This window comes from Dermacentor andersoni, chromosome 5 (genome assembly GCF_023375885.2).
Source record: "Dermacentor andersoni chromosome 5, qqDerAnde1_hic_scaffold, whole genome shotgun sequence".
Lineage (NCBI taxonomy): Eukaryota > Metazoa > Arthropoda > Arachnida > Ixodida > Ixodidae > Dermacentor > Dermacentor andersoni.
The window spans coordinates 167,011,635-167,038,504 of record NC_092818.1 but is presented as its reverse complement, the minus strand read 5'-3'; the positions used below and the strand labels follow the sequence as shown (position 1 = coordinate 167,038,504).

Here is a 26,870-nt window from a genome sequence, read left to right as displayed (position 1 = left end):
ATTGCGCTTCGCCGTCGGTTACGGTGAGAACAGATGCCGATGGGTTTTGCGGGCGAACATCCCCTTTGATTGGCGCTTTCTGTCTGATAGCGGCGTCCGGGTACCCACGGCGTAGTGCACTCTGTGCTCTCTCTCTGCTCTCAACTTCCTCTCTCATAAAATCGAGGAAACCGAGAAGCTCGTGTTGTGGCGTTTCAGGTGAGGCAGCCTTCCGTCGGAAGTACGCCAAGCAAAGCTCACTTGGGATACTTTTACGAAGGATGGTGAGAAGCAACGTGCCGTAGGTGCTCGACGACACTCCCAGCGCCTCTAGACTTCGGACTCCCGAGCGGATTTCGTCGTAGAGGCTCCTCAGCCTTTCGATGTCCCGCAGATCGTGCACTGGGCGGACGTCAAGCAAGCGCGACATGTGGTCCTCAATTATGACGTCCTCCTTCCCAAATCTCTCAATGAGGGTCTTCACTGCGATGTCGTAATTTCTATCGCTGATCGGCAACCCCTCAATGGCAGCGGCGGCTTTTCCGGTTAGATAACTGGTTAAGTATTGGAACTTCGCTATTGCAGGCAGGGTGCTGTTCTTGTGAATAGTCGATTCAAATTGGTTCCAAAATTTCTGCCACGAGCGCAGGTCCCCGCTGAATTTTCCGATTTCTAACTTCGGTAACTTGGTTGTTGCTGATAGTGACTGGAATGTCGCAGGTGGGACGGAACCGATGTGGTATGCTTCCTGCTCTGATGCGTTGCCTGTGACTGACGGAGTTGTCGACCGGCTCTCGTTGGCTGTCTGACTCCTGAGAGCTCTCTTGATCTTTGTTTTGATGGAGCAGATCTTCTCCGTGTATGCAGCGCAAGCTTCTAATTCTGCATCTAATTCTTGAAGATCTATCTTCTTTTCGATGCTCTCGTTAACAGATTTCAACTCATCCGCTTGTTCGAGGATAAGGTCGAGGTGTTCCTCAAGCTCACCGACTTGGATGGTTGGCGATTGCAGTAGGTCGCTAGCCGCTGCGATGATTTTTTCGATTGCTTGTCGCAGGGCAGCTTGCTTCTTCTGTAGTCGTTCCATGATGCAGGCGAAGTTATTCCAGATGTAGCACTCCCGGGTTTCGGCACCAGAAAATGTAGAATAATTAAAGGCTACGACCAACGCTCTTTGGAGGTCACTTCGCGAGTGCGACCACAAAAAAAACTGCTGCTGCGTGAGACTCTTTCGGGCGGCGGCGTATACAGCGGCCGCGCACGCAGGAGCCTCGAAGGAACGATTCTCACTCGTCGGGGTTCGCTTCAAGACTGAACGTTTATTTTACAAAAGACATCGCAGTGACTAGAAAGGGAAGAGAAAAGAAAATACAAAATACGAGTGGTCCGTTGGCCACACCGACGCCTTCGTCCTTCTCGGAAGCGCCGGCCATTCGCGCCCAGCAGGCGGTCCGCCGAAAACACGGGGCACGGATCAGGTTGCGGGTCGAGGCGCCGGTCGGGACACCAGCCCAGCGGGGCGCCCCCTCGTCCGTTCGCCGGCTCCCTCTTGGTGCGTCGCCGGGCCCCCAACCACGGTTGCAGGAAACGCGCGACGGTCGCTACCAATTCTCAACAGTGCTGTAGTCTTCCTCCATGACTCTAGTCCCAACCAGACACTATAGGTACTTATACAGTGTGCGTTTGTTTCGTGGGCGTGTGTACGTGTATGAACTAGCCACTTCAGGCTTCACCATTGTCATCTGACGTGCAGCACATCTACACTCTAGAGCATCAGGGTGCCTTTGTGCCTAGTACTACGCTCTCTGTTAGGACCATTTTCCTATCCGCGCAGTACGTTTCCCCGATGCCGTCATCACGGACGGTATTTCAGGCGTTGACTGGAGTGGAGTTGGCGCGTCTTCTTTTCTATTACCACTGCAGTGCTTTCCTCGCTGATCAAATACACCCGACGAGAACGCGACATTGCTTCTCAATCCCTTTTTCAATCTTTATTCTCCGCCTTTCTTGCCCATCGTCTCTTTCTTTTCGTTTTCTTCTCAACGCTAACTTCCGTTTGCGCGTCGCTATAGAGTGCGACCTCGCTACTGCAAAGGACTTTTCAGAGAGCGGCGTGCGCCACGTACGAAAATAAAATTACCCGCAAACATGTGAGCACTCGCTCCAGATTACCGTGTGGTATATAACGCCGCTGCCTATGAAGATAGCGCGCCGATGTAGGAAGATGGCGGACAATCTTCGAAGGAAAATGGAAGTTACGCCTCTTTTGCCTCGAAACTCGCGCACGGGTCGGCGATAGGAATGGAATGCAATTTATACCGTTCCGCCTTCCCATTCTACTCTTCACCGTGTTCTTGTGCGTTTGTCTCTCCTCACTGGCGAGAATCTTTGAGTCGCTGCCTCCTACGTGTTTTCCCCTCGTTCCGCGCAGGATGCCATCGGTCGAACTCGCCCTCCTCCTCCCCTAGCTCAGCCGGCTGCGATGCAAAAGTATGCATACTCGGTAGCTTCCTCTCATATTGAAAAATGGGTGCGGAATGTTATAATGCTCGAGAAACTATCTCGACGCGTTGCTTCCGGTTTATAAGCGAGAAAATTCTGTTGTCGCGTACTGAATGTTCGTGTATTTGGCTAATTTAGCGTACTAATATGCGCAGAGGAATGGCAGGCTAGTTTAGAACTGCGCTCGAGAAGCAGTGGACTAACATTTTCTTCCAACGATGCGGGACTGCGGTATAGTGGACTCTACCGGCAGTATAGAGTACATTCGCAGGCTCTTGAATGTTTCGCGACGTGAGCGGTACCGAAACGGGAAATTAAAGAAACAAAAAAAAAGGAGAGGGCGACTACGTCCTGCAATCGGTGGTTCGCGCAGATGGAAGTGCGTTGCCGCCTTCGTTCTATTGTCATGCTTACAACTTCAAAGTACTAGGAGGGCCTCGTAAACTAACGCGTTGTGAGAATCTACTAAGGGAAATAAATTTTAAAATTATGGATACTATTTCTTGACAACGACTGGTACATCGGACGTGCAGGCCAGTGCATTGCTGCATGGGCACTTAGACGGACTCATAGATACACAAACACATAAACACATGGAACCGCACGTACTTTCAGTAACTTGCCGTTCTCTCGGTCACCTTTCCGTCTCGCTCCGCCTTACTTATTTCGCTTCAGGCTCGCTTTCACTAACCGTCGATCTTGTTCTTCCAAAGTGCCTCCCTCGTCGGGCCGTTTCTCTTATTCACGAAGGCAGCTCTAAGGAATTCTCGCGCACGCCACACATACGTGGTACTTTAGAAGGAGGCGCTTGTAAACAAAACGCAGCGCTGGGGGGCGAGCCCGCGTCTCGAAGCGCGAGACGCGCGCGCGCCTTTCGCCGTGGCCTCAATGAGCTGAGATGGGAGCGCGCGCGCACTTGTCCCGGCGGCGCCGCTTGAATGGGCCCGTCGCTGCCTCTCCTCCTCGACCTCGCGGCGCCGGCGCGGCGTGGATGGTTGCTGCGTCCGCCGACGCTGACTTTTGCTATCGCCTCGGCAGTGAGCTCTGCACGGCCCGCGGTCCGTTCCGTGTGCTGCCCTTGCCGCCCTTATCGTACGCGCCGGGTTGCAAAACGGCCCGGACGGCCGTGCCTAGGCTGGAGCGCGGCAATCAGCGGCCCGGCCGGGGCGCGTCGCGCTTCTGCGTCCTATCTCTCTGTCGCGCGCGCGCCCTCGGCGTCATTGATAGGAGCCGCAGCTCCGTCCCGGGCTTCGCTCTCATAAAAGGAAAGGGAAAACGACGACGAATGAATGTCTTGACGTAACATGTGGCCGTCTCTCATTGCGTTGCGCGGGCGTGCGGAGCAAAGATCCGCGTGTATATACAGTGCGAAAGGTTGTGCGTAAGCCGTGCTCAGTTGGATACAGCGTGTTAGAGCGTGATCGCGGGCGAATGAAGAGTGCGCTTGTAAAACGTTTCCGACCAGTGTTCCGGATGGTCTCAGCTGCACCTGACGTCACGTCAGCTCCTTCGGTTTCTCCGCGACGCCGCATCTCGCCCTTGTGAATACGTGATTAGTGGCAGCGTGTGTGAGTCGTCGACTTGCAGCAGTTGCCGACAATTCTTGACGACTAACCGCGAGAGCAGTCTACTGAGGCATTCATTCGTTCACCTAGCCAACCATCCACCCAGGACATACAAGTATACGGAGTGGAGATGTCGTCGTCATCAGCCAACAGCCGCCGCCTACCTGTAAGACCACCGCTCGCGATATCGCGAAGCAGAGGCCTATTTATTTCTCTTTTGACGATAGCCTTTCTAACCTATACTCTACATGCTTTTGCTCCGAGCAACTGTCGTTTAGCGCACGCCTGAGGCGCATGTCAGCGAGTGTTCAGAAACCGCGTACAGCCTATAAACGTTGTAAATGGCCCTACAGGTTCTCTACGCATAGAGGTGTACTGTAAGGCTTCTTACACGTTGGGAACAGTGAAGCATGCAGGCACGGAAGCTGAGGAATCATAACCCTTTACGAGCGCTGTTCCGGTCGGTAGTGAATAACCTAGAAGGAGGTATACCATAGAAGGAGGTCTTCGAAGTGCAAGCAAGCACCGGAGAAGGCGGAATCACGGAAGCTCTTCGTCGCACCGCCAATACGGAGGCGTGTTTCCAGCCATAAAGCTTCCCTACCATACAGTGTCTGTCAGCCAACAATTTATGCAAGGCTCGCCGCGCTCTGTATAAAAAGGGAAGGGAAATATCCGCACGCGAGCTGTGCCGCCCGGCAGTCGCATCGACGATGGCGCTGCGGCGCAGAAATTTTAAGGTCCCCGTAGTTCCCAACGTATGCGAATGCATACATACACAAGCGTCCTGGCGCCACCGGGGCCATGCAGCGGGGTCGGTGTGCAGATACATTCGGCTACAGTACGCGACGTCGAGCGCCTTGTGAGCCAGGAAATAATATAAGCGCCGGGAGGGAAGGGGTGAAACGCTGCGCGCTCGCGTTGTACAGTGTGTATATATACGGTGCTTTGTCCGGGAAATGAAGGGGGTCCTCTCTTTTGTATACAATATACGTACACACGCGTTGGCTTAATGGCCTCTAATTATTCTCTCTGTTCAACTCGAGAAATGGGAGGACACGACGAAGGCTTACAAGTGTATATCATCGCTATATATATGCATATAAGGCACCGCCTTCAGCGTGCGTGTGGACCCTTCCTTCTTTTGGAAGCAAACAGATGAGGCTCGTTAGATTCCTCGACTTAGCAGCGCACAATAAGGCGGTTCTTTCATTTTTTCTTTCTTCTTTTTTTTTTGTCATTTCGTGTCGACTATCCCTCTAGGCTTTTCGTATTTTGAGACGGGGTAGTCTCGGGCTTGCTTGGTTCTCAAGGATTTTACATGTTTACATGGTTCGTCATTATGGAAGCTCTAGTTATAGTCTGAGTGCATTGATTGTAGTTCTGTAGCTGGGTGCAGACTGTAGGTGCTCTGTCCTGTCTCACTCTTTTTTCTGTTTGTCATGCGAGCGCGCCTTGTGAGCGCTATAGTAACTATATGTCACGGCAACTGCATCAACACCAACTAGGCTAGAGAGAGAGAAGGGAAGAAGGAAAGGCAGGGAGGTTAACCAGACTAACTAACCAACTAGGCTAACTTTCTGCGTTAATTACTTGGCTGTGCTGCTTTTACGAAACGTTGCATAAAGCGTTCATCGGTTGGCACCTCTTAAAACTTTCCCGCACCGAAGGGAGTTGGAAGTCTCTAAGTGCAAACCGCGAAAAATTTAAGCTCTGCTTGTCGCATTTCTGCGGCCGTCATCGCACGCACTTTGAATTCCGTGGTTCCCACACTATAGTTGCTTCTGGCATCCCGACACAGTTTCCGTTCTGTGTGCTACGTGAACAGCCTTCATTGCAACACTGCGTCTATGAAGATGCGATTTCGTGCTGGTGATTATTGCGTTTTGGTTAATAGCCAAACGCGCCCGCGCTTAAGTCAGGGACGCGTCCCTGCAAGTCCCTCAGCTAGCGTCCTACTTTTCCGTGGATACCTTGTAACGAATCGTGGTCTACAGTAATTACAAAATATGACGAAGTTGGATGACATGTCTTGCGAGCTGTAATTGGCGAGCGTCTGAGATGAAGTAAGGAAAGCCGCCTTCTCCAAGCTTTCCTACCTTGGGCTGCGCTTTTGGCTGGCGCGGCAGAAAACCCGGAGTGCAGGCCAACTAAGGAATAAAGAAAACCACCGGCGTGTAACTCGTCGGCCGTGGCTGCATCTCCAGACAGACCATTATTTTCTTTTCTGTTGCTCATACGCCGCAGCTCTCTTCGCCCGCCGCATTAATCATCACGGCAGTTGAACACGGAAACTAGCCAAGTGTTATTTCACATGCATCGCTGCTTCGTAATGCTCCTCCCCTTTTAACTCTCGAGGCACGGATGGCGAGGCGTACGAGAACCTATTACAACTCGGAACGTGACTTCTTTCTGCATCGCGCGCGGACCGAAAACTCGGTGCTAACGTTTTCCTTGCTAATTTTATGCAAATTCAACGTTATGCGCATCTATGTTCAACGTACCGTTGGGTCTTGCGTAAGTAACAGTTCAAATTTGGTGAATGCGGACGGTAAATCGCTGACGCGGGAGAGGGCGTACACGTGGCTCAGGGGCCTTGCAGTGAAACATGTCCTCGTGCTTGCATTAGGCGCTCGCTCCTTGGTATATTATTAGGCTTTCAGAAATGGTGGTCAAGATAGTTTCGCGGCCTTTGGAAAGGTACGTGAGTATTTCCGCCCCATTACTTCGTAACGTGGCCTGCACAAGTTTTTTCCACGTGTACACCTCCGCAGTTACCGAAGCCTATAGTGCGAAGGAAAGTAAGCGACGAGACAAAAAAAGAATGAAAAATGACACACACACACTAATTCGAAAGCGTCGAAGGTCAAACCGCAATTAGCTCTGGCTGCGTCGAGTACATCGCTGACTCGCTGACAATTAAGCCGGAGCAATCAGCCGCACTCAACTACGCGAAAACGAGCTGAAGAGCTTCCAGTGTTTGTTGGAAACTCGACACTATATCAATGCCGCCGCGCACGTGAGTTGCGAGCCAAAAAAACTCTCGCGCCCAACCTCGATTGGTTGGTCCCGGACGAAACCGCATCAGCCGCGGAAGGGCCATTAGAGTAGCACCCACCGAGACTTGCAAAGCCGAGCTAACGCTTCGGTTTTGCGAGCTTTGTTCATTTGTTATTTCGAGGACACGTGTAAGCGCGCGCCAAACTTCAAATAGCGCTGCGGGGACCGACCTCGCGATTGTTTCTCTCGCGCTGCTCGGAGGCCCCATAGCTTGCGACTCGGATGCTGCCGCGCTCATTCCGATCACGTCTAAGCGACGCGGTGGCCGCAGACGGGTGGGCCCCGCGTTTCTGGTATGGCGTGCTGCTACCGTTGTTCGGATGGCCCGCTGATGCGCGCTGCGTGACCCCGTTTTGCGGAACAAGCTGTGTAAACGCCGTGCACGTGTGTGCTTCAGTTGTCGAAACGTTTCTGGCGTGGTCAGGCGGCCCGAGACGGGCATGCATGTCGCCAGCGCCTCTGGGGAAAAAATAATAGGTAAATAAAAGAAAGGGAAGGTTACAGTTAGGGGAGGGAGAGATTGAGCGAAATAGCCTCACAGTAGCCTCGCAAAATTGCCTCTTTCCATGCTTATGAGTTAGCGCAGTTTTCGGATGTGACAAAAGCGGGTGTTGGAGGGAATCGCCGTCTGACCTTGCACGATGATGCGACTGGAAGATGTTTTAGCAGTGTGTTGTCTTTCAAGGCCATTCAGGCGAGCCTTTGCCAATGTTAGTCATCGCGACGTAACCGCAGCACGAGAGTGAGAGCTGTTAACTGTTAAGTCGTCGTTGGATGTATTACGTATACTATGCATACGCTTGTTTCGCTCCCCACTTCGGGAATTCAATCACCGCGGTTGAAAGCCAGGTTTGCACTCGTGAAGTACGAACCCGGCAACTTTGTGTAAGATATATATATATATATATGTGTGTGTTTCCGCTGCCGGCAGGTGCACATAATTCTGTTAACTCCGTGTGCCGCACGGTCTGCGTCGTGAACAACAAATGACGGCGACATGCGGACGCCGCCTTGTTTACAAGCGACATTGATAGCTAAGCGCAGCACCTCCTGAACGATAATGCGTATACGCATTATCGTTCTATTTGTTCTATATAGTTCTGTATCGTTAAATATGTGTTAACAGAGTTAACATTTGGTCTAGGAAGTGCACGCGGGAGTCGAATCTGCTGGTCGTCTGCCGCGGAGATGCGGAAAAGCGCCGAGCATGCGAGCTCGAAAAGAGAAATAAAGACTCGCGCTGAGAGAACTTTTGTTCTTGCACAGAAATAAAGATCATCCACACAAATGCTCACTGATGTGTGCGATGATAATCGAATCATCAATGCCGCTGTTCGGCGCTGAATTCAAAATCAAGTTCGGTTTCCGATGAATGTTTACTAAATAAGTCATGTTTGTTTGCTCGCAACAGATACACAGACAATTTAGAAGAATAGTGCAGTAGTATACCATATCTTTGCTAGCCTTCGCTCCCCCTCAAATGCACATTCATTGCTTCACCAGTGCGATGTTGAGAGTGGACTGGTTGCCCGCATTTTCGCGCTATAAAAGAAACTCTCGCGTTGCTGTGTCGATACAAGGCGTCTCCTGTTGGTGATTCGACCTTTATCTCCGCCTTCCTCGTTCCATAACTATACGGTAACTGCTTCGCGTCATCAACGCATGACCGACGTCGTCGCCTTAGCCATTGAGAACTCAGGCGCTTATATATGCACGCTCACACATACACCCAACGTGCGAGAAAAACGAGACACTTTACGCGCCAGAAAGATTGCAACGCACGCTCGCAGTTGGTGAACGGGACATGGCCGGGGTTGAAGCAAGGCAGAGGGAAGGCGCCTTATCTCGGCCAGCGGAAATGCCTGCCAGCGGGTCGCGTTCTCGGTGGCGGTTCCTCTCTGCCTGCCGCGTCGCGATCTTGTTTGCCGTCAGGGCCTCGGGTGCGCGTTTAGCAGTGTGTGTAGTTCCTCGCGACAGTTGCGAGCAGCGCCGCGATATATAGGTATACCGCCGCGGTCCATGTCATGGGCGCTTCTGTCCTCTCATGTCGCGTCTTCTTCGCTGTCGCTGTCCCGTTAAGTTCTGCCGCCATATTTTTAGACTTTCCTGATCTTCTGTGCTGCCTGAGTGTCGGTCTTGTCTGCCTGCTTACTTCGTGTCAACAAACGTTGCGCATAAATCATGCTAAAGGCGCTCCCCCTGCGTTCATAGACTTTCCGAACGCTACTCGTTGCTTTCCGCTGCAGCTTTGAATATTATGCGTAGTGGTTAACCTTCATGTTCGGTGGCTTCTAGAGCTATGTCGCCGCTTTCGCCTCAAGTTCTTTCTCGCCAACTTCGTCTCTGCAGCGACCACCATATTCTCGGATGGGCAAGCGCAACTTTGCCGTGTTTCCATGACAGCGTGCATGTGAGCCGATACATCGGAAGTCAGGATGGACAGCGCGCAAAAGAGCAGCAGCATTTGCGCGCTCCTCGACTCTCGGAAGTGCTGCACTCAACTAACCGACCGACTCGGTGTACAGCTTTGAGCGCATCGTGAATACGACGACGACGGAGAGGAAGAGGAGGAGGAGGAGGAGGAAAAGGAGGATGGTGGCCTTTCCCTGTACATGTCGTATCCGAGATCGGCTGCCGTCGGCTGTGTCTTCGTCGGTAGCCTCGTTGTATGAGACCGTCCGCGCAGCTTCTTTCTTTTTCTTTTCTTTTTTGAGTGGAGTTCGCGCGCGCCCGGCTGAGTTCATGCGCGAGCGTCAACCGTGAAAGCGCCCCCTCCACCTCCTAAACGAAGCCGCCCCCTTTGACGGAATGCTCGCCACCGACGAGAGGCGAGGCCGCCGCTTAGCAAGCTGCTGCCAGGCGGCGAAGTCTTGTTTACTCGACACGATTCGCACGGCTGAATGCGACGCGCGTTCTACGTTTGCACATGTTGTGCTGCTCTCCGGAGGCGTACTACACCGTACGTGCCCTTGCATGTTGCCTTCTGTCCGCCTGTTTAGCGGGAACATCGCGTTTACGTTTGGCTCTGTGTTCGCTGCGTGCTCCGAGTCGGGGACGCAAGTAATTAGAGTTGCGTTGAAGGCGGCGGCATACGCAATCAGTCTTCTGACGTCGCCAAGAGTTCGTATACGTCGCGATGCACAAGTTCCCTTCGAAAGCGCGTCCTCGAGCCGCGCGTAGTTTCCGAAGGAGCTCAGTCAGAATATCAGCTTTATTTCAGGCCGAGCGTATGCGAAAAGTCTAACAAGGCGCCCTTACCCCAGGCCGGTTTTCTAACAGGAATGAAGCACGCATTAGCAATGAGAAAACGCTAGTCGTGCGATCTTTAAGTCCTGTTGGCTAACTCGCCATGAAAGATAAGTTCAGCTTGCGATGAGAAGTTTACCTTGAAGCGTGCGCAGCTCCGAGAGCGCTTCCTGGAAATATATTGATAATAAATTTGAAAAAAAAAGAAAGCTAGGTCATTCGGTTCGGTATTCTCATACCATCAATTTGTCTAGAATAAATTTTTGCTCAGATCATCCTTCTGTTCGCACGTTCGATCAGCCCCACTTTATCAGCAGCCCTCTACCGTGACCTGTCTTGGGGTCGTTTCACTCGATGCCGCTGCACCTATAGATTCCCTGGAGGATGTGCTTACTTTTTATTGGCGATCGACTCTTTCCATTGGAGTCGAATTTGGTGATCTCAGGTAGTCTAAGAGCTTGTTTGGCGATAATACGTATGTGATACCACTAGTTACCACGCGACTCACTTGCTCACCGGAATACCTACGTAGTTTAGCCTTCTTTGCATTGGCGCCAAATAGGGTCGCGCGTGCGCGCCTGGTGGCTCGTAGATACAGATCGCGGTGCGTAGCGTTGAATTCGGGCGGATGTGCGTCGTGGTACGTGTAGAAAGCTGGGTTCACGAGACGGGTGGGATTCGCACGTCGCACACAAGCAAGCCGAACACGAGCTGCGAGCGGTGGCCTTCGCCGAAGCTCAGCGACGTCACACCGCTCGGCGGATTCAATCGGCGATCATCCGACCCGTCGCGCGAACTCGGCCTAAACGACCCACCGGATAAACGACATAAGCCGAAGGAGACTCGTTGTGTCGTACACGTCGCGTTGGTGGCACTTTGTCACTACCGCGCACAACATGCGCAAGCTGTGCATGCCAGGCGGTCACTTCCTTCCTTCCTTCCTGGAAAATTCTGAGGAAAATAGCAACGCTTCTTACACAAAATCTTGGCTCGATATCGCGTGCTGCCCGGGAGGACCTGACCAGATAACTTCGAAATATATAGAGCAGGCAACGGATCGGGAACGGCGAGGTATCGGACATAAAAAAAAAAAAACAACGGCGGCTAGTGGGCGGAAGGCTACTGCCGCCGCCGTTTTTTTTCGGAGCGCCTTCCAGCCTAGCATGTAGAGGCCATGTATACGTAACACACGGAGGAAGGGTGCCTGTAGCGAGCGCACGCGACCGACCTGTTCAGTGAGAGATGCGAGAGAACCCGTTGGTCCAAGTGCGCGGCGCGCCTCGACGCCGGCTCCACATGGAGGCACCACGTGCTCTGCGGGCGGCCTGATTAACCGGCGGCGCCTCTGCAGCAGCGGGTTATCGGAGAATCCCTCCGTCCCTCACCCCCCGACAAACGGCACTCTTCTCCTTAATAGAGTTATATCCAGCACCTTGCAATGGTGGCCGTACGGGGCATGCAAGCGGCCCGCGACGTCTTCGGTGATTTTTGTCTTTATTTTCCCCGACCCGTGAAGATGCTATCGCTCTCCCCCCATCTTTTCCCCTCTTTCTCTCGAAAATAGCGCGCCCATTTCGAGTACCGCGAATGACCTGGTTCTGTTCCTTCTTTTTCTTAATTTTTTTTGTTTGTTTTCTTTGTTTCTGCTGGGGTCTGTTTTTCTGTTTGCTTTATTGTTTCCCTTCGTCTGTTTCGCGTATATGAAAATATTTGGCCGACGCTAACTAACTTTGCATAAGCGGGATTTTTCCCAATTTGTTTTTCCATTTAGAAATTCAGACAGTACGTGTACTTGCCTATTAATGCTACTTCTAGTATTAATTCCAGTGAGCACTTACCGAATTTTGTAACAGCCTTTTTCTTCTCCCTTGCGCCCGTCTTAGGATGTATTTGCTTGAGCTGAATATCTGGCTGCATTTAACAACTCGTTCAGTTTGAAATCTGCGTCCAGAACGAGGAAGGAAGGAAAAAGTGGATAAGGAAAGGCAAGGGGGTTAACCAGTTTAGCTCAACCGGTTTGCTACCCTGCACATAGGAGCGGGATGGGGGGGGGGGGGGTGAAAGATGGGGAGAACGAGGAACTAGTCGAAGAAGAAAGCTAGCTGGACACTTGCGCGGACTACGCAAAAACGTTTACTGAAACACGAAAGGTACGCCAACAATATACACCAGACACCACTGCTCATTACCCCTGCCTTAGAAGATTGTTAGAGGTTGCGAAAACATAACTGTAACTAATTGAATCTTCACGGGGGCTAACAGCTTACGCTCACTGTCATGCAGAACTATTGCCGTATATTCGCGCAGCGGATGCTGGCTCTGGCAAATAAACTTACGTTCACTACACACACCTTTATACAACAGCGCTGGTGACAACGAAACTGGAATAAGAGAATAGTATACGTCCTGAAGGCAACCTGCAGTATTCACTAAAAACGCGTGCATATTTGCCCATTAATCGAATTGCATATAAGCAGAACACACGTCTGTTATCAATGCATAATTCATAGGGTCTGCACTTCGTCGTAGCGTTTATGATGTCTTCTCTCAAAGAAGGAGATTACGTCGGACGTTCTCGCTATTTGTTATAACTCGCGGATCTGCTTGGAAATGTTTTCGTATATCCATTCGCTTGCTCTGTGAAGGATATGCTCGGACCTTTTGACATTTAGCCGCAATTTGCGTGGCTATCTCTTCTATGCGGCCCCTCTGTCATTCTTTCGTTTAACTTCTTCGCCTTGAAACGCAGAACGGAGAATGGAGAAGCAGCTTTATATGTGTGTTCCTGATGGGAGGAATTTTTATTAGATGGAAATACGGCCAGTTTCTCACCGAATATATTAACATCCCATTCCCTGGAATTTTCCGGAGTGCCCTCCTTTGCAACCTTATTGGCTACGTGGGGTATTTCTTTCCTTTCTTTCTTTTTCGTTCGTATTATTCTTTTTTGTTCTTAGTCTTATTTCACAATTTTCTGTTCTTTGTCCTTTCTTTCACTATATTATTTATTTCTTACAGAATACTCTAGTCCGCCATTGTTACAACCACCATTGAGTCATTCAGATAACCAGTGGCAGCAAATCGCAGGCTGTAAGAAAAAGAACAAAAGATGCATTCAACTGTCCCTGCTTTATTAATTCTTCCGGTTGAGCACTCCAAGCGAAGCAGGGCCAAACTCAAAAGGGCGAGTACATGAAAATGTCCTATCACAATTACTGAAGAGAACTGCGCTAGTGGCTTACGGGATTGCAAGTATGGTGGCGCAGCCAGAATGGGAATGGTGCGTTGTACGTATATTTGTCCACACTTCGCGCTTTTTGGCTTCAGGGGGCCTTGCGATTTTGCAACTAAATCGCCTTCGACAAAATATCGCGTTATAATTGAAGCTGCTCCTACTGAACATGTACACACGTTGAATCTTATTGCCGTCATGGGTTTATTAAACTACGATTGCCCGGAAATTGAGAAAGATACAGCGTAACAAATAACTCCCAGGGACATCTGAGCCTACAAGCATGCAAGCATGAAGATTAGTCCGTTCTATATCATATTCCTTGGTAGCCGAACGATCTCAGCGCCATAGTTCAGTGTAGTAATTATCGTAGAATACTCTAGTCTAGTCTCTGCGCACGAGAAGCTGGCAAGCGATTGGCTCGCTACAACAACCGGAAAAGGCAGCGTGCCGTCGCCGGTACCACGCTGTTTTATAGATTTTTGCTGAAGCACCGTGAGATAAGAAAATGAGTAGAGGTAGCGGAGTCAGCGACGCGGTGGTGGCGTAATTTCGGTGCCCAACTGTTATATACGCAGATTCCTTACTCTGACGGTTGAATCTTCAACACCCGTGTAACTTTTGGAGCCTTTGTCTTGACAAAGTAATATTTGGGCGCTTAATGAGTGAGCGGTTACTTCTGCAACGTGGCTAATTGTAGCAACTTCTGGAAAGCTCGAAGAAGCGCCTTTGAAGATACGAACATAGCATTGTACATAGGTCGTTTCCAGTGTAAGCACTGAAGACTGAAAAGAGAGTAAGAAGGAAAGAAAATCGGGGGTTGGCGTAGGAGTTCTTTATTTCGCAGTGAATTCTTTTTACATTATTCTTGCCGGAAAAAGAAAAAGACAGAGAAAAATAAAACGAAAGTGGAGCAAGTTTGTAAACCGCCCAAAATGCCAGCAATTTAAATCAAAGAAGAACATAAACACAGTGAAGCATTCCAGTTGTGTGCACTCGGTAGCACAGGCAAGCGACGCTGTCTCAAACATTCCGCAGCGCAGCAGTTCCCATTTCAGCCGGCGGCGAGGGTTCGCGTGTTTCGCACCACAGAAAAGGAAACCTAGGGGAACAGTCCCTTTGTTTCGAATTCTCACCTCGAGCAAGCTTTGGATGATGTCACGTGCGTCGTTAATTCGCGCTACAGCTCCTGCTTCTCGACCAGTGTTTTCTTTGTTGTATTTCCCTTACAGAGCTTCGTTGCTCACGTATACGTTCCATTTTCTCTTTTCACTTTCTAATGTGGCACGACTACATTCGTGGAAACCCGCTCTAGATGCGTGCGTGCGTATATGTGTGCGTGAGCGTGTGCGTGCGTGCGTGCCTGTGTATGTACGTGTGTGAGTGCGTGTGCGTGCGCTGGCTTGCGTGCTTGGGCACGCCGCTGGCACGCGCCTAAACGAATGCGGTGGTCCCAGCTGCAGTATGCGCGAGGCGGTGGAACGAGGTGAGGCTGCATGGCGGGGGTGCATCGCTCCCCGGACCGGAAGCGCGAGGAGTCCTTCTTGTACGTGTGTTTCCTAATGTCGACTTGATGACGCCGTCATAGACTCGCCGATAAGCCCTTCTCGACGACGACGCGCGCACATGTTTCTTTTGCTGCCGCTTTTTCCGGTTTCTCCCCCTTCAACACTCACGTGACTTGTTTCTTCTCGACCTCTTCTTCTCTCTCTTCTTCTTCTACTTTTTTTTTTTTGTAGCCTCGATTTTGCTCTCTGCCGATTCTCGCGCCTTCGGCGTCACTTGCCCCTCTCAGGTTTCACTTTCGGCGCTTCTTATGCCATCCTTCCACCTTCTTCTATTTCTTTCTTTCTTTCTTTCTTTCTTTCTTTCTCTCTTCCTTCCTTCCTTCCTTCCTTCCTTCCTTTCTTTCTTTCTTTCTTTTCATTTTCGTTTGTGTGGTGTTAACTTTGCCCGTGCTGTGCATCCTGCTGAATCCCCGTAGTGAAATTTCCGACTGGCGAATTTGTAGGAGGCGTATAGAAAGAAGGAAATGTTGGAAAAGAGATAAGTACATTGATCACTTGCTTGCTCCCGACGCCGGTAACTTGTTTCTTTCTTTCTTTCTTTCTTTCTTTCTTTCTTTCTTTCTTTCTTTCTTTCTTTCCTTCTTTCTTTGCTACTTCTGGGTGCTGTAAGATTGCGTCTGTCCGTGCCTCTTGATGCGCCTATGGGAGGCAGCCGTGATGAAAACGAGGGAAGGGATCAACACAGATGTGGAATTGAGAAGGCCCCGCGTATTTTACTCTTCCGAGTCGGAAACGCGGATCGTGTCGGTCACACACGCCCGCTTTCTTGAGTCTTCGTTTTCTTTCTCTCTCGCAAGGTTTTCTTTCTGTATTTCATTTAGTTGTCTTTTAATCTTCATACCTCTCTCAAACTTCCACTTCCTTTTCGCGAGCTTTTCGAGTCCCAGCTCATTTAGGATTATAGCCAGTCCCTTCTCGGAGTTCACAAAGTTCACGCGAGCGGCGATGGAGATTCAGAGCCATGTCACAAGAGCAGGCAATCTTTCTGGAGTGGTCTCCGGTTCTCTTAAATTTTTTTCGCTCCTCTCTTCTTTCACCGGCTTTACATTCCTTACATAGAGCCAGTCAGCGAGCCATTCCAATCCAAGGGACGTGAGGGTAACCTAATTTGGCTTCGCAATATCCGTGCAGCGTTATTGAAGCTTCAGAGAGTGACTTAATGGAGGGGGAATCCGAGTTCGCGATGGGGCTGTTGTAACGCATAAAGAACGTATTCGTGATCAGCCAGCTAACTAGCGCACCTATCAATCGCGAGTCCTTCTCGTACGCTGAACAGATTCGTGCTGGCCAGCCTCCATAGCAGCCGACGCGACATGCAAGTGCAGTGGTGGCTGTAGTGATCAGCTCGCACAAATATGGGGCCGAATCCACGAAGCTTTTTGTACGTGAGTGCTTTTGCCATTGACAGGCGGCCTTCGCTAATCACATGTCCGGTTGGCTGGCAAATGTGCTAACGAAAAGGTCTGGCGTAAAAACGGTGTTGTGAAGACGGGTCCTGTTTGCAACCTAATCAATGATCAAATAGTTCTGGGCAGAATACTGGTTGGTAAGGGGTAGCGGCTTTTCCAGCTTTTCGTGCTTTCATCTTTATTTTTGCGTACACTGGCAGTGCTACGTTGTTTTGCTGCCCTTGATGTGTTCGTCTTCTGCTCTGTGTACAAATTAATTCTTGCATACGCCAAAGGGATAATTTCACAAAGCTTTTCGTTTGTGAGCGCTGTTTGCCGTTGACCGGCCGCCTTCGCTGATAACATGACCAACATTCTGATCGGTTCTTATTTGCTCTTACGAGCAGCTCTAGCGTAACGACTTTTTCCTGTATACGAGCCCTGGTGGGTGCAGCGCACTCGCGTAGGTACGCGAAATGCGATGCTGTGAAGATGACTCTCATACATAGGCTGCTTGATAAGGAAAGGTTGCAGCACGCACACTGTCACGTTACTCTGCACGAATTACCCGTCAGCCTGCAGTGACCAAATTGCTCCTTCGGGACGTGATGTTGTTCCCTTGACACTTTCAGTCTCTTTCCTTTTTCTTTGCTTGCTTAGTTCTGATTACATTTCGCTGAAGGGCTTTGCTATTGATGTATAGATAGCCGACCCTTCAGTAGCCTATTTTTCAGAGTGTTTGTGATTCAATAAATAGCAATGAAAGTTAAGGTTCCTGCATTCCGAGAGTCGTTCTCAGACGCGAATACGTTTAGCGAGTTCGGACCCTCATTAGCTGACGGCTTTAGAGCAGTCTTCTCAGCACTGCACCGTATTCACGAAGCAGAAGCCGACGTTGTAGGTGGAGATGACACCGTTTCTGTTCCTTCCGAAGATGAGGGCAGCCAGCTAGCTAACACTGCTCTTGTAACGAGAACAAGAAGAAGGACGTTATACGGCGAACAGGAGCTAACGCGTGCGCTGTGCCTGGCCCATTTTTAAAGAAGCCACTGGAGTCCGCACATAACTTTTTGCGCCTTCGAAATTACGCCGTCCGAAAGAGGCAGCCAAGCGTGAACTGGAATTTAGGAGGCTTAGGGGTTTTAAAACCTGCGCGTAATTTTCGACGCGGCGCAGCGCACATCTCCCTCCTCCTCATCTGTCCAACTTGTGGCGTAGATATTAATCGTTCTTTATTTTTTTTAATTATTATTTTTTAGCGTAGGACCGACAAAGGCAGCCGCGTATATGTGTACAGCGGAAGGATATACTTCTCGTGGGAGAAAAATGAGGGGTGCTTAGAAGTGCTGGTTGTACCTGGCTCGTAACTCTGCTGTCTGCAGGAAGAAGAGAGAGAGAGAGAAAGCGAAAGGTATACATTTATAACATTTAATGATTCAGTGCCAAGCTGGGATGTGAGTCTCATTAACATCGGTGAAATCTTCATTACGGGTAGTGTGCTCGGTGTTCCGGCGAACCGGCGCCCATAAACGCGTCGTATACTTCATACGTTCCATCGCTTATTTTACGCCTTCCCCAGTCCTAAGATGCGACGCTCTTCTTTTGTATCTCTCTCTCACTCTCCTTGTTTCTTCGCGTGGGGAACGGCGCGAAGCGGGAAATTGCTCTTCTCATCTAGTTTTCAGCAAAAAAGCGAGATACAAAGAAAAAGGAGTCGGGAAAACCTGTGCGCTTATGTCCATTACAATTATCATTTTCCATTTTTGCTTTATTCAAAATGCCTCCCCTTTAGTTTGTATACTGCGCCGCTCTCCTGGGTTTCTCGTTCCTTTCATGTTTGCTCTTTTCTTTTTGCTGTCTCTTTCATGTGTGTCTCAATGCACATGCATCACACAGAATACTGGCCAAGTATTAATTGCGAGCCAGTTGTGAACGGATATCTCACGGCTTCGCGAAGAGTAGCCGAGTACATTAGAAAGACATAAGGCGCACAACCAGGAATAGCGACAGAGTTTTTAACTATTTAACTTTTATCTTTTCAGCCTAAGAACGGGGCCTTCTGCTGCTTTAGCACAGTTTCCGATTGAGTATACCAATGACCGCCTGTATCGTGTGCTTAAGCGGTTGTATGCGCGTGGAGCTGCTGGCTACGTGTCCTACACTTACACATCCTGAATATGGCAAACCGGTTCTGCGGAAGTCCACAAAGCGAAGAAAAGTTCATGAGAGGGAAAAAATATCATCCAACTGACTGCATCACGAAGCTAAAAAGGAAACACATACGGGTTTCCTTTTTTTTAGTAACGTAAATAGCTGGTAAATTGCCGTGGTGAATTCTTGAAAGCACTATGACTAAGTTGAATGCCTAATTAAACGCTTACATTTATCCCTTCATCTGAAGGGAATAAATGTGTTTCTGCCTTGGAAGAAAAGATGTTCCACATCAGCCGCCAAGGCCGTGAGTGGTGGCGCTGGCCAACGCTCCCTGGGTTAGTTCTAGTGGATAAACACAAATAACCCACAAAGTGGATGGGAAGACGACAATGCGGTAGCTCAATTGGCAAGAGCATCGCACGCGTAATGCGAGGGAGTCGGTTTGTATCCCGCCTGCCGCCAGTTTCTTCTTCATCAGCTTTGATTTCCATGTATTTAGTTCAATTAAGAACTGCTCATTTTTCTTCCGCGCTGTCTGTCGTGTCATTGTCTGTTGGCTTCTTAGTTCTTAGGATATATATATATATATATATATATATATATATATATATATATATACGTGTGTGTGTGTGTGTGTGTGTGTGTGTGTGTGTGTGTGTGTGTGTGTGTGTGTGTGTGTGTGTGTGTGTGTGTGTGTGCGTAAATCGGTTCTTTATAGGGCTGTTCATTGATTTGGGTTCAACGATGCGCGCTAACGGAGACGTGTCAAAAAAGAGAGCCCATGCTGAATAAACCGTCACCGTGAACGGCGCTCGTTATAGCTAAACACCTGTATCAGCGTTCGGTGAGATTACAGCTGTCTGCACACTTTTCTTTTCCTGCAATAAAGCGCGTAATTGTCCCAAGTTTCGCTTACGTGTTATCATTTCCACCAGTAAATCGCGTGGGCTATATGAACGTTGGAGTTGTTTTATGCTGGCCTATGATATATAGGCTACTTAGACGCGAGAAAGTAAAGTGGCTTCATCGCCATGCAACGTGGCCGTCATCATCATTGCTTATACGGTTCAAAGCCTCGAATGCCTACGAATCAACCCATCAGCTAGTGGGATTGTCATTCCGGATTCGCTCTCCGGAAGTACGTTGTGTTTTCGTCGCGGCGAACGATAATTGACATCTTCCACAACTGCGCGCCGGCGCCTAGTGCGCAGTGCTTATACAAAGCAAACTCTTACAAAATTATCATAGCTGCAGGGACGACGTAAAGCAGCGGAGAAATCGCACGTCTATAGATGCCTGCGCTCCCTGTGTATATACATGGGCCCAGCGTGTGAGCCGTGACGGGCTCTAGGAGCATGTGCTTCCCAGTGGCACCGTGGATTTAGCTGAGAGCGATAAATTGTAATGACGTCTTTTAATGGACAGGGAAGTGGTTCTGCGCTATCATTTCTGTTGGTTTGCGAGCAACACGCCTCTTTTAATGAGATAGTTGTGTCTTTGTTATCCGTTAACTGCCGCGCGCGGCGCAACTCCGATAGTGATTCGGGGGGCTTTTTTTATATGAATCTATAAGGCACGCATTTCCGTGAATTCACGTCCGTTTGCGAGCTCGTGAACCGTGTGTCATAACCTTAATGTGAAGAGCACTCGTTTGCAAGCAGTATACAGCTGTTTGATCAGCTACCGTTCACTCACATTAAAGTTAATAGTTATTGGGTTTAATCTCCCTGACACTGTACTCGATGGCTCCGGATTAATTTATATAATCAGGGGTCCTTTCACGCGCACCTAACGAAGGGTACACAAGCTTTATTGTACTCCGTATACCATGGAAATGCGGCCGCGCGGCCGAGAATAAGATCCTCGACATCGCGCTCAGCAGCGCAATTTCACGCTCGAGTCATCACCGTTATGGGGGACCGCTCCCGTTATAAGCGCTCATTGCTAACTTTTGAGCACTGAGACTCTGAAATGTTAATATATTTCGTTTACATGCTTACCAGATGAATTACTGGATAGTGTTTTACACTTGATAGCGTGTACGCAATGACAGGGCCGCTGGATAAAAAAAAAAGGTGGTCTTTCTTTTTATTATTCTGTGGGCGTGGCAATGATGTCGGCGCCATTTCGAACATTTCTGTACGTACGTAGCAGGCGCCTTTAAAGCTGGTTCCTCTGCAATAAGAGATCAGGTCAGGAGAAGCCTGCTTTTGCAGTTCACGTCGTTTTACGAGATCTTGTCTGTATTTTGCGGTTGTTGACGTTGGTTCCAGCGTCTGCGCAGATACGTGCAGCAGCTAACTTTTACCAGACTATAGAATGCATTGTGTTGAGAAGCCTGAAGTTATTTCCGTTGTCTTAAATAATGAAACCACTAATGAGATCTACTTGTGGTTTCGTGCGACTGAGAAAATGCACGTGGGCACGTTGCAGCATAGAGCAAGCGTCGTAATAAGTAAGTTGCGACGCTTGCCATTGAAATGAATAAATAAATCAATTAAATAAAATTTGCTCACTATCAGATATGATTCAAGAGATTAGTGTGACATGTTAATGCGCGACTGACGGCAGCGTCATATTTAACTACGGGTGATCATTATGCTCTTTGGCGACGCCTTTCAAACTTCTCAAGCATAGCACCGCACACTGAGGTCTCTTGACTTTGTAAGTCTTCATCCAACTTGCCTGCACTCCCTCTTCCTTCCAGCGCATGCGCAGTATGGAGCCTCAATCGTGCTTTTCAAGCGTCCTTCATTCCCGGCTTCGCGTGGCGTGGGGTTGCAAATCAAACTTCTAATGGTGGATGACAGGCCCGACGCTCGTCAAGTTCTTTCTTCGTTCATACTCGCTAAATAAGAACACCTCCGCACGTGTGTGCGACGAAGTGCGACGGCTGTCAGCAACCCGTTTCGTCTATTCTACTTTTTAAAAAGTACAGCCAAAAGCAGACGACAGTGGCAACGAAGGCGGAATGAAGGGGCCGTAAAAAAATATGCAGAGCGAGATAGAGAAAAATAGAAAGGGGTGAGCCTGTAACGCCTCATTAAGCCAACTGGTCCGCCGCCCGCGCCGAGTTCCCAGATGAACTCGTCTCGCAGACGTCGTCGCCGAGCTGTCGCGCTGCCGCTCCGCCGAGCGGCCCCCGCAAAGTGCTGGCGAAACAGCGTGGAAGTCGGTGGGCGAGGGAGCGCGAGGGTTAGCGGTGCCGCGCTCGCGCCTGTCCGTCAGCGCGACGGAGCGAGCGACGTGGCGGTTTCCGCGACGGGCCCGATGGGCGAACGGGGAGTGCCCGTCCCTCTGGGGTCCTTCGGTGCCGTCGCTCGCCTCTGCGGGAGTGAGGGGAATGCCAGGAACGGGAAAGGGGGCAGAGAAGGATGGAGAGGTGATTCTTGGAGCGATCAGCGTGGAAACAGGCGGGCTTTGTGTCGCTGTGAGGTGGCGAGTGCTTACTTCGCCGCGCTATTCTTCATTTGTCTTTACTTTTTTTGTTTGTTTGCTTTACGTGCACGTCTTGCTCGTCGCGTGTCAGTTTTCAGAAATGAAAGTTTGACTTCGCCTCAGAGATCGAAACTAACTCTGGAGCATGCACGGGTAGCGTGAGAAGAGAGGGAGCGTGTCAGTGGTTAAATATATACCTTAAAAAAGCCTTAGATAGGGTAAAGCTTACGTAAGCAATAAGCAAAACTGCGGCATTACCCTTCCAGGAACTGTAATGGCGTTTGTTCCGCTATTTCGCTATACTGCGGTAGCAGTGACGTCGTTACGCGACGTCACAAATGTCGTTCTATTTTTTGCTTATTTCAGCGCTGTCTCTACGCAGCAGATGGACGCAACGTCACGAGGTTGCGTTATCCATTAACGAAATCGTCTACCTTTACAGTGACAGCTGTTATGAACCGCCTCACCCTCTCAAGCCTCATCCTCACACCCAAATTTACCATCGCCGCATAGCGAACTCATTCCACTGTGACAATGTGTAGTGGGAAAACAAACGCGCAAACCACTTTGTTACCGAGCAATTTGCGCGCTTGGCTGTTTGTGTCCGAGTTTGTGCAGAGCACTCCACGACGTGGATTCGGAGAGTGGTGGTGTCTGCGCGCGCATTTCGGAGGCAATAGAAGGAAATACGATTGACCAGCATAGCTGTTGCGCGCTGAAGTGGTTATTCCTAGTGTTCCTTTCGCAACGACAGCTCTTGTCAGCAGATTCGCATCCATCACCAGTTCAACTCTGTCACATGTGTCTGAAGAAGCATCATTTTTATCAATGTTTATGCAGTCTCGGCCCATCATTTACAGAATTTGCGACCATTCACTTTCTTCCACATTAAATTAGAAATTAAATTATGGGGTTTTACGTGCCAAAACCACTTTCTGATTATGAGGCACGCCGTAGTGGAGGACTCCGGAAATTTCGACCATCTGGGGTTCTTTAACGTCCACCTAAATCTAAGTACACGGGTGTCTTCGCATTTCGCCCCCAACGAAATGGGGCTGCCCTGGCCGGGATTCGATCTCGCGATCTTGTGGTCAGCAGCCCAACACCATAGCCACTGAGCAACCACGACGGGTTTTCTTCCGCATTGTCTTCGACGGACCCAAACTTGTGCATTCCGTGAAATTGATTTATTCGTTATTCGTGAAGTTTAACTCTTTCGTCAAACTCCCCTCCGTGGTTTATCGTTTTCGTCCCTTTCACAAACGTAAATTACGTGTCGTACGTGGACTTTGGTATCTGCAGTTTTACTCCCATTGTAAGCGTCATCTTATTGAGAACTTCCTTCGGTCGATACTTTGTCGTCTATTAGCCCGCAGCACAAGCAATGCACGCGAGCAACGCTCCGAAGAATGCGGTACACCCTTTCTTCGAGCCGGCTCGCTGGCAGGCGTTCCCGATCAACGTCATCGATCATGGCAGCCGCTGCGATGCCGCTTCGCGCCACAGGATCGACGAGCTGATGCTGGAAGCTTTTGTCGCCTCGCGAAGGCGCTTGCCGAGGCGGCAGTGGTGAAGCGGTCGTACGTTTTATTTGTGTGCTCTTAGGAGGCGCCCGTACATCCGTCTCGCAGCCACTGAGAGCGTGTATGTATATACTAAGGCGTTTCGCCAGATTTCGCCCGCGAGGGGAGCTTTGACGAAGCTGCCGGGACGTGATGCGATGCAAGGCCGTTCTTTGTGCCTGGAAGCTCGTAAAAAACAGTTTTGCTCCGAGGCCCAGATTTCTTCAAGAGGACGCGGAACGGCCCGGGGAGCTTTCTTAGGCCCACTCTTATCATCACCGTCAAGTGCGCTTAGCTCGTCGAATAAAACTTCGGTTTCTTTCGTCTTACTTTTTTCTTCTTTTGGTAAAACGCAATGTTTCGCGATATGATCTCTTAGTCCGCGCTCTTATGAAATCTAAACTTACGGTTCATCTGCTTTTTGTTGCTTGGGCCTACGAAATCGAGCTGCCGAGACAGTCGCAGAGCAAGGAGAACGCTGATAAGTTGTCGAACTGGCAGCTTGCTCCCGCTGCATGGCTTGCTGAGTGTCCCTCTGTTATATCACGTTTACCCTTGCACGACCTGAATTACTAATCATAACCGGCAACTTCATTTTTCCCTGTGCACACCGTTTCTCTCATTGTGCTCTGTTTCCTCCAGATAGGGGTGCACGAAACGCAAGTCGCAGACTACACGACCCCGTTTCTCACACCTCGAGCCTGCTCACCGCTCACTAGCGAGTGAGTAAAGCCTCGTCAGATCGCAAATGTAGAGCGATTTCAGACTTTGCCGGCATGTCGTGACTTGCTTTCTCTTCAGAAGACAACCACAGTGGGCCGCCTGCTTGCCGGCCAGCTCGCGTGTCCCGGCAATTGTCGAATGCGCTTCGGAAAGAGTGTAGGAAACCGGTCCGAGCCCCGTGCTTTGTTTGCAGTCTCAATGGCGCTTTCACTTGCTAAACACTCTCACGAGGAAGCGGAACTTTCGCTCGGCATCATTGCCGACCCGCATACACATGCACGCACGCACACATGCACACATCATGTATTGGGACTTATACACGTGACCGCGCATAACGCGATAGAGATCTTCGCGTGGCCCTTTCGTTCCTTTACGAATGGAGGCAGCACGATCGCGCCGCGCTGTCCTTTTCATGCAGATCAGCAGCTCGCGCGCATCCTTGACCGTTCTATTCTGGCTGAACCCTTTTTGCCGTGCAATGTCGGTGCGCAGCTCTCGTACGTGAAGTAGACTGGATGGGCGCAACGACGAGGAGAAAGAAAGCGCGAGACATCCTAATTTGCATGCGCGTTTATCTCGCGCCGCCTGCTCTGCCGGGCTCGGCACATGCGTGCCGCCTCAGGTTTTTCTTCGGGCTGCTTCCCCGACGACGACTCCTATACGGCGCGGCAGTTCACCATTACGACGCCTCGGAGAAGAGAGCGCGTGGAAGCGTGGCGGGCCTGCTGACTTATTGGGTCCGCGAACAATGGGAAGCGCTTTCTCTGATGTACTGTAGGGCTTCGCGATATCGACTGTGTTGTAGGAAGGTCCATTGGCGTATGCGCTCTTTTGTCTGTGGGATGAAAGGCGGGAATGAATAGTTAGAGAAGAGCCTCGAGAAATTACGAGTGATTGAGTGAACCGGTTGCTCCGGGAGATGCGTGCGGAACGCTGGAAAAATGGCTTGCCTCCGTGTAGATGTCGTGCGCGCGGCCATGATGTGTAGCCGCCGGGGAAAATAAGAAAAGAAAGTCCGTCTTCGTTTGTTCTGGAAGAGAAGGGCTTGCTGGCAGAGTGCTTGTTTGGAGTTCGGTGACTGATAAGGGAATGCTCGAGCTGAGAGAAGGGGCAGGGGATTCGCATTAACACATCACCTTGCGAAACTGGTATCGACTGGGTTAGCTATAACTCATTACGTATAGCGAAACAGTAGCTCTTTGCGGTCTGTTGACCCGCCGTCGCAAGCGTGCCTTTACGAGCTGCAAAAAAGGGATATACAGTGAAAGAGAAAGAGACACTATTTGTGAACCGCTAGCGCGTTAAAAAAACTGGCTAAATGTTTTTAATCCCTCCGCCAGCACAAAAGAATCGGTAGAAACACTTAGTACTATAACCCACTCGAGTGTGCTAGCGTACTCTGTCGCAACCGGCTTCCGTTATGCACCAACCGCGCATGCGTAGTCGGGAATGGGCAGAAGTGGACGCTTGAACAGTGTACGCTATAGCGCTCCAGTGACCACAGCAGACTGTTAATCCCACCCCAATGCTTCTACGGCATCACGAAGGCGCGGTTATAGTACTTCGATGTATTTTGCGAGCTCAACGTGAAAGGACAGGAGGTGTGGCGCCGCGTTATAATGCCCGTACTCCGTGTAGTTTCTTCAAGTTCTTGAAGTGCTAGCGTATTGTTCCTTGCCAAAGAGGTGCGTATAGCGCTAGGCGGGCACAAGAACGATAAAATGCAAACGCGAGTGCTAACTTACAGCTCTCTCTCTCTCTCTCTCTCTCTCTCTCTCTCTCTCTCTCTCTATTTTTTTTTCTTTTTGTGATGTGCATTTTTTATGGGTTTACAAAAATATTGCGGGCACAAAAGTAAGAAATGCTGTAAACGGGTAAACAACAAAACAATATGAACTTTCGCAACGACGATGAATAGAACTGAGCTCTTTAATGTTTCAATCATCACACGGATCGGTTGCTCACGAAGGCACATTTTCCCCTGTTTGGTAGCTTAAGAATGAATAACCGACTAGCACGTTCTGCCACCCTACTAAGTGTACATTGAGTTGGTTTTAGTGCATGTGTGTGTGTGTGTGTGTGTGTGTGTGTGTGTGTGTGTGTGTGTGTGTGTGTGTGTGTGTGTGTGTGTGTGTGTGTGTGTGTGTGTGTGTGTGTGTGTGTGTGTGTGTGTGTGTGTGTGTGTGTGTGTGTGTGTGTGTGTGTGTGTGAGCTATTGTACATAACCGACAGCACGTTGTGTGTGGCCTGGCACTAACCACTGGTTCGCGGCGCATGCTGCCTGTCCCATTATGCCAGGTGCGGTGTCCTCGCACAGTCTGAGCCCGTGGGCGTCTCCTGAGGCGCGGCCGTCACCGCCATGTCCTCGCACCGCGATGACCCGATCTACCATCAGTGGTACAACGGTGAGTATTGCCCTTAGCGGCCAACGTTCCCTTCGAGTCTTTCTGACC

General features: G+C 50.0%; 1 protein-coding gene across 5 annotated transcripts in view; it reads left to right on the top strand.

Annotated features, from left to right (window-relative positions):
• Positions 1-26,870, top strand: part of rols (rolling pebbles) — a 288,673-nt gene that overhangs the window by 129,042 nt on the left and 132,761 nt on the right. Inside the window, exons 1-2 of one of the 5 annotated variants that reach the window (XM_050179195.3) lie at positions 3,809-4,212; positions 26,716-26,822. The exons of 3 other annotated variants lie outside the window; for them this stretch is intronic. In XM_050179195.3, the coding sequence (XP_050035152.1) occupies positions 26,777-26,822 (46 nt within the window). In that variant the 5' untranslated portion in view covers positions 3,809-4,212; positions 26,716-26,776. Of the gene's footprint in view, positions 1-3,808; positions 4,213-26,715; positions 26,823-26,870 lie in introns of those variants that run through there. One more of the 5 variants, XM_050179194.1, reaches the window with a different exon arrangement.